Source organism: Mercenaria mercenaria, unplaced genomic scaffold (assembly GCF_021730395.1).
Source record: "Mercenaria mercenaria strain notata unplaced genomic scaffold, MADL_Memer_1 contig_3385, whole genome shotgun sequence".
Taxonomy (NCBI): Eukaryota; Metazoa; Mollusca; class Bivalvia; order Venerida; family Veneridae; genus Mercenaria; species Mercenaria mercenaria.
Genome location: NW_026461516.1, coordinates 23,034 through 30,728, shown reverse-complemented (window position 1 = coordinate 30,728; position 7,695 = coordinate 23,034). Strand labels below are relative to the sequence as shown.

The 7,695-nt window shown below is 35.6% G+C and overlaps 1 protein-coding gene and 1 long non-coding RNA gene across 2 annotated transcripts; one reads left to right on the top strand and one right to left on the bottom strand.

Moving 5' to 3' along the window:
* Window positions 1–500: 500 nt before the first annotated feature.
* LOC128553017 (uncharacterized) lies at window positions 501–4,277 on the top strand. Its single transcript, XM_053534121.1, has 2 exons — window positions 501–2,420; window positions 4,245–4,277. Exons 1-2 carry the CDS (start codon window positions 501–503, stop codon window positions 4,275–4,277), a joined length of 1,953 nt encoding a protein of 650 aa, XP_053390096.1.
* Window positions 4,278–4,522: 245 nt separating this feature from the next.
* Window positions 4,523–6,583, bottom strand: LOC128553015 (uncharacterized). The gene is made up of 3 exons (XR_008369223.1): window positions 5,651–6,583; window positions 5,147–5,224; window positions 4,523–4,893 (listed from the first exon to the last, which is right to left on the bottom strand). It is a non-coding gene; the product is annotated as an uncharacterized LOC128553015 (long non-coding RNA).
* Between the last annotated feature and the right edge of the window lie 1,112 nt (window positions 6,584–7,695).

Below are 7,695 nucleotides of genomic sequence, written 5' to 3'. Positions count from 1 at the left end.
TACATGTGCAAAAATCGTTCAATCAAACCACATGGTTTACATGCACGGACTGCACGAGGAAATCATGACCAGGTACATGAAGTGAACAAATGGCTGAATGAAATCGCGCGAGTTTTTGTTCACTGTGTTTGTCGGTCAGAGTACATGTAGATTTACTACATTTCACAACAATTAAAAGCGTTAGGAAAAAAATAACGCCAAATTTCAATGAGGCGTTTCTTTATCTCGTCAGTATATAAAAGTTATCCTGATTTCATCCACATTCCTATGACGGCTTTTCTTGAATTCATACTATCCAACCTTTCAATCACATGACCACTAAATTATTGCCAAAACATGCCGTCACGTACACGTATCGATACCACGGTTGCCTACCTGTTTTATCCCACTTCCTTCTATTCGTAAGTATTTATAGTTGTCCGGAGTACGTCCTGTCACTGCACAACTCTTTGTTAGCGAATGCTCTTATCTGCAACGATATAAAATATCCTCGAAGAACCATGCAGCCGAACATGAACCGACTACATGATAATCGCCTGTTCATTATGCATACTTTGAGTTCCTTATTTGTTGTCACATTCTCATTATGGCTTGTATGCCTCCTACTTACCGCTGGAGATGTCCACAGGAATCCAGGTCCAGAATCAACTTCTTCTTCTGTATCATCTCAGTCAAATACATCACCGTATGCACAAGCGATATCAAACCATCTTTCTTTCATACATTTAAACGTTCAGAGTATACAACACAAACTCGATATCTTATACGCAGAACTTTCTGAATTTGATATCTTAGCCTTTTCTGAGACATGGTTAAATCGCTCAATTACTTCTGAAGACTTAGTGCTGCACTCATATCATAAACCTGAACGAAAAGATCGTGATGGTGATTCTCATGGAGGAGTTATTTTGTATGTTAGAGAGAATATACATTACCTGCGTAGATCAGACCTTGAGATCAATCGTCTCGAATGTCTATGGGTGGAAATAGTTCTTTGTAATAATAAACATATACTATTTGGAGTCTTCTACCGACCTCCTAGTTCTGACACCATATACAATAACCTGATTGAAGATTCTATTGGTCTTGCAGTTGACACAAACATCTCGGATATAATAATCACTGGAGATTTCAACTACAATGCTCTATGTCCAACTCCACACAGAAACATTCTTTCCATCACGCAACAATTTAATCTCGAACAGCTTATTGAAGAACCAACCCATTTCACTGAACACTCGATATCCATTCTAGACCTTATTTTCGTGACAAACAGAAATAACATTCTTCTTTCAGGTGTTGGGGAACACTTTCTTGAACAAGACCAACGGTACCACGTTCCAATCTTCGGGCTTCTCAAATTTAATAAACTGAAACAAAAATGCTTTGACAGACTGATATGGGAATATGATCGGGGTGACTACGATAGCCTAAGAGCAGAAATCGACAATTTCAATTGGAATATCTGTATCGATCCAGATATCAATATATACGCCTCCAATATAACCAATCAAATCACAGTCATTTCAAAACATAACATTCCTAATAAAAATGTCACAATTAGACCCTCAGACGTCCCTTGGATGAACAATAATATAAGGAAGAACATACGAAAGCGTAAGCGTATCTACAGAAAAGCTAAGAGAACAAACTCACCTCATCACTGGCAAAAATTTCGACAAGTCCGAAATGAACCTGTTTTGCTCATCCGGGAAGCCAAATCACAATACTTCATCAAACTTTCAGACAAACTTAAAAACGGATCATTCTCTTCAAAAGATTGGTGGACTACCTTAAAATCCTTCATCTCTAGAACGAACAACAATGTTATTCCTCCACTATATAACTCCAACACTCGACAAACTACGTCTTCTGATTTTGAAAAAGCTAACCTTTTAAATGATTACTTCCAAGAGCAGACATACATTGATGACGAAAATATAGAGATACCTAATCCTGGTCTAACGAATTCTACCACTATTTTAAATGAAATTCATCTTTCTCCGGCAGAAACTGAAGATGTCTTGAAATCTCTACCAGTTCACAAGGCCGCAGGTCCTGATGGTATAAGTAACAGAATTCTACTTGAGGCTTCTCATGAACTATCTTTTCCTCTTTGTGACCTTTTCAATGCTTCACTTCAATCTTCTACTGTTCCAGTCACATGGAAAGAAGCCCATGTTAGCGCAGTCTTCAAGAAAGATGATGCCACTCTTCCTAATAACTATCATCCAATATCACTCTTAAACACTATTGAAAAAGTTCTTGAACGTCTTATTTTCAAGCATGTTTATAACCATCTTCATGATTCTCGCTTTCTAACTCCTGTACAGTCTGGTTTCATTCCGGGCGACTCCACAGTTAATCAACTTGTTTTCATATACGATACTCCCTGTAAGGCTCTGGATAACGGTCTAGAGGTTCGTGCGGTATTTTTCGATATAAGTAAGGCCTTTGACAAAGTCTGGCACAAAGGATTACTATGTAAATTAAAATACGCAGGAATCTCAGGTTCTCTTCATATGTGGTTTCAGGATTATCTCTTACATAGACGTCAACGTGTTGTACTGCCAGGTGTCAAATCGAACTGGGCTTTTCTCAAAGCTGGAGTTCCACAGGGTTCAATTCTCGGGCCTCTTCTTTTCCTTATCTTTATCAATGACATCGTTGATGAAATCAGATCATGCATCAACTTGTTTGCTGATGACACAAGTCTTTACATTATAGTTCAGTAACCGGACATTGCGGCAAATCTTCTCCAGTCTGATATCCAAACAACTTCATCTTGGGCAGAAAAATGGCTTGTTAAATTTAATCCCTCCAAATCAGAAGCGCTCTTAATTTCAAGAAAAAGAAATTTTCAACTACACCCTCCTCTTCGAATGTTTAACCAGATTATTCCAGAGGTACTCGAACATAAACATCTTGGTGTATTCCTGTCAAATGATTGTTGCTGGTATTCTCATATCAACTACATTGTAGCAAAAGCTTGGAAGAGGGTTAATATAATGCGTAAATTGAAATTCTCACTTGACCGTCGCTCCCTTGAAACTATATATATTTCTTTCATAAGGCCAATACTCGAATATGCAGACGTGGTGTGGGGTAACTGTACAAAGTATGAAATGGATCAACTTGACAAAATTCAAAATGAATGTGCTCGAATAGTCTCCGGAGCTACCAAACTTGTTTCTTTGGAAAACCTAAAGAGAGAAGTACCCTGGGAGCCACTATCCGATAGACGTTACAAACATCGACTTCTTATGTTCTTTAAAATGAAATCTAATCTGACTCCGGCATATCTATCCTCTCTAGTTCCTGACTCAGGTGATACTCGCTACAACCTAAGAAACTCTGAAAATATCCATGGTGTACCTGCAAGAACATCTTTATATTTCAATTCTTTTTTGCCTTCCGTTGTACGTGATTGGAATTTATTGAGACCAGATATCCGTAATTTGGAAACACTTTCATCATTTAAAAGTAATCTAAATAAAAATAAAGAAGCGTACTCCAGCCTATTACTACACCGGAATTAGAAAACTCCAGGTGCTCCATACACGACTACGAACTAAGTGCAGTGCATTGAATCAACATCTTTACCTAAAAAGTATTTCTCTTACACCATTATGCCAGTGTGGACAGATGGAAACTAATTTCCATTTCTTTTTTGAATGCAGAAATTTCGATCTTTGTCGCAACGATCTTCTTAATAATCTGCGGAATTTCGAAATTGACTTGGATACTATTCTGTTTGGAAACCAAGACCTATCTGATCAGGATAACATGACTATATTTACTCATGTACAGGCATATATTTCCGAAAGTAAGAGATTTGGTTAGCAACTCTAAGACATTCCCATTTCTTCCCACTTTCTCTCTTCTATTCTACCTTTGACTTGTTCTAATCTCTACATTTATGTGAATACTTTTCTTCTACCATACATGTATACATTGTCCCCTTTCCATTTTTTACATTCACAGCGATTTATTAATTTTTTTTTTTTAATTTTTTTTTTCATATAATAATTTTTTCATATCTTAAGACTATATTCCTAGCCCCATTACAGATTGAAGCTCGATATGCCCATACAGTTATATTTTGTCCGCAAAGGAGAAGAATTCTATAAGACTTGTCTTCCATTCTTATCCTTTCCTGTTTTGTCTTCACTACAGTATGTCATACGTATAAATATAATGTACTCTATTTTGGGAATAAATATGTTTAAACTAAAATTCTACAGATTTATAGAAAGACAGAAAGATGGACACAGTAATTACTTTTATATAAGAACAGACTCACTTTTTCATGAGATAAGGTTAAAAATTTGTTAACGTAATACGAAAAGGCACAATAGCACAGTCTGTTTCATTTTTCTGTTTATGGAGATGTAATGAAATGTGCAGTTCCCCTTATGTCTCCTAGCACCGGCTTAAACGGAATTCTTTTACAGTGTAAAGGAATGTTCTCAATGATCGAAAAGAACCAAAAATATAACAACACTACGTCCATGTACGGGGAGACTTTTACTCAACTTTTACTCTTGTTCACCTGATATATTATGATTCAAAAACAAACTTAACATTATATATATTGCCTTATGTCCTGTAAATTAGTAGATACAAGATGTAGCCATGGTTGACTCTTTATAGCTGGTTCAACGTTATATAAAAATAAGATGTCAATAACTTAACATTGATATATCAAATACTTTATAGTTGTAAATGTTTCTGACAGCTTCAGTTTACTCCCACATTTAGAGTATTTCTTCCTACATTGTTTTTAAAAATATGTAGTGTACAAAATATACAGGCGGTAAGGTCACATAGATGAAAATATCCTGAAGGCTCTCTATCAACGCAGGCTATGCACAAGTTAGGCTTATGACAAACCTGAAAACAGAAACAAGAAAAAAACTAAACTATAATTAAAATGATCCCTGTATAGCTAAATGATATCAACACATAGCTTCAACAAATATTTTCATACAAAATAAATTTGGTTATAAAAATATTTTGCTTGCCTTTAGTTGTTCAAAGAAGTTAATCAAAATAATAACTACAAGTTTCAACATAAATTATTTCAACGCTTTTTTAGCAATCTAATTATTATACTAATGAAAATGTATAAGAATTAGAAATATACCCCCATTTGACTATGTTGTCTTTCCACCATGCTCGTTCAGTACATCATTGCCAGTCTCTCACCACTTCCTCTGGTGGTCTGAATATATAAATGACAATTGTTTGCAAAAAAAGGTTATTCTATTAAAATACCCTGAAATCCCGAAAATAAGCCGGTTTCGAAAATAAGCCGGTCTCGAAAATAAGCCGCCATTTCACTACAGGCAAAAAGGGCTCATAAATAAGCCGCACTCAAAAATAAGCCGTCTAGCTTTTTGTATCATTAATAGTATCAATGACTTTGTTAGGACACCATATGAGGTAGAAAAAGTAACCAACGTGTACATAGCAGATTTATTTCCACACAGCAATAAAATATACTTTGGAATAAAAAAAAAACCTAAAACAATGCAAGTTGTGCTGATATTTAAAACCCTGGACAAATTAAAACTTTAAAAGCAAAAAAAAAAATGCTGTCTCAAACACTTCTTGTCACGTCAGTAATGTATAAGAATTAGAAATATACCCCCATTTGACTATGTTGTCTTTCCATCATGCTCGTTCAGTACATCATTGCCAGTCTCTCACCACTTCCTCTGGTGGTCTGAATATATAAATGACAATTGTTTGCAAAACCAGGTTATTTTATTAAAATACCTGGTATGTATACAAATGTTTCAACAGCTCGGTTGACAAGTTGGCTATAAGTGAGGGAGTGGGGCTCTATCTCCGGTCGCGTCGTACCAAAGAAAAAATGAACTTACAGCTTCCTAGAATGGCACTGATCAGCATTTAAAGGACTTTAACAGGCGGTCAAATAAGCACAGTCAAGTATCTACTGAATATCTTGTTTGTCGCAAAAGAGCTTTGTGGCTGGTGTTGTTTGCGACGTTAAATAAGCTTTCACCTGCTACTGGCTGACTGTTTCTATTTCACTGCATTCATTTAAAGTATAGAATTCATAATTCATTCAATACCTCGAGGATGCAGACACCCGCATTTTCAGGCGTTAACTTCAACTACAATAACTTTCACTTCTGTAGAGATATATGTACGTAATTATGTTACCAATAATAAAACACAAAACAATCTGAAAATATACCTCTGTTTTACTAAATTCAGCACAAGAACCTTTACTAAAGTCAGCACAAGAACTTTCCTCCATTCTCCCGTCATGAATGCAAAAGGAAAACGTCTGCAAAGGGAGTAAAATAGTCCAAAATGTAGTTCCTACCAGCTGGTACTGTACGTGCCACCTAAGAAGCCATGGCCGATACCCCAGTGGGACTCGAACCCACCACCCTGAACTTAGCAGCCGACACCTTATCCACTAGATTCTAAATATCCCTAATTGTTATAATTATATATAGCTATAATAAAGGCGTTTGCTGTCATATCTTAGCTTTTAGGGTAAATATTTCTTTTTATGACTTCTCACTTGGACTGAAGACATATTGATTATGATATTTTATCACTGATTTCGGTTAGAAACTGTTATTTACTTTAACAGTGAAGCGAATTCAGAAATTCATGATAAATTCAGACAGTTATGAGCACAATCCATTTCAAAAATTCTATCGAAAAAAAAAACAAAAACAACAATAACAACAACAAAAATGGAGTATGCAATTCTATCAGATAAACAAGACTACAGAAGCCTATCTTGAAAAAATACGTGTAGGGTGCCCAGTGGTCCGGTAACTGCACCCTTCAACCACGGGTCTAGAGGTCTGGTTACGTGACCAAAAGGAAAAGCCTCTGTCTTTTCTTACAAATACCTATTGTACTACACTCTTATCACAAACTAATGTTTATATTTTAATCTATTCATGGTTACAAATTAATTCAATTAAAAAATCGTGAATTATTATTTTAATTTAAAATATTGTATAAACGTACCGAAATAGACACGTCCGTCTGTCTGGAACACACACGGGTTCAAGAAATACTTTATGTTGCCTTATGTGTCCGTGTAAGTTAATATTTTCATCTTGTGATTTTCTCGTTTAAATTTAGGAAGCAAAACCATGTTAATCAAATAGCAAGTCGACTTATATTTAAGTTATTTAAGTAACATGATACGTTACATAATGGCATGTCGACTTACTGTGACTACATAAAGATATGGAAGCGTTAATTGACCCCCGAGTTGACGTGAAAATGACGGACATGTCAGGATAGATTATCTCGACATATCGTGTAATATCGTGGCATCTCGTAAATTATTAAGACGACACGCCAGAACTGATTCTTGTCTTGTTGACAAAGTATCTACCCCTGGTCATAATTTATGCTACGCTTAACTAAATTTACTCGATTGTTGACATAACTGGCGCCATACAAAATTGTATCACACAGGAAAATAGGACGGCATGCTACATAATCAAATAGACGTCATCCAAAAATTATGTGAAAATGTAAAAAACGTTCTAGTTTATGTTAACATATGGTGATATACCTTGTTTTCTTGTAAAATATTTACACGCCGTGAGCCGATACCTTTGTATTATTTAAAGAAAATTAAGCGAAATGTCGGTAGTTTTGTATTAGCTTTGGAATTCTGCCGTTTTC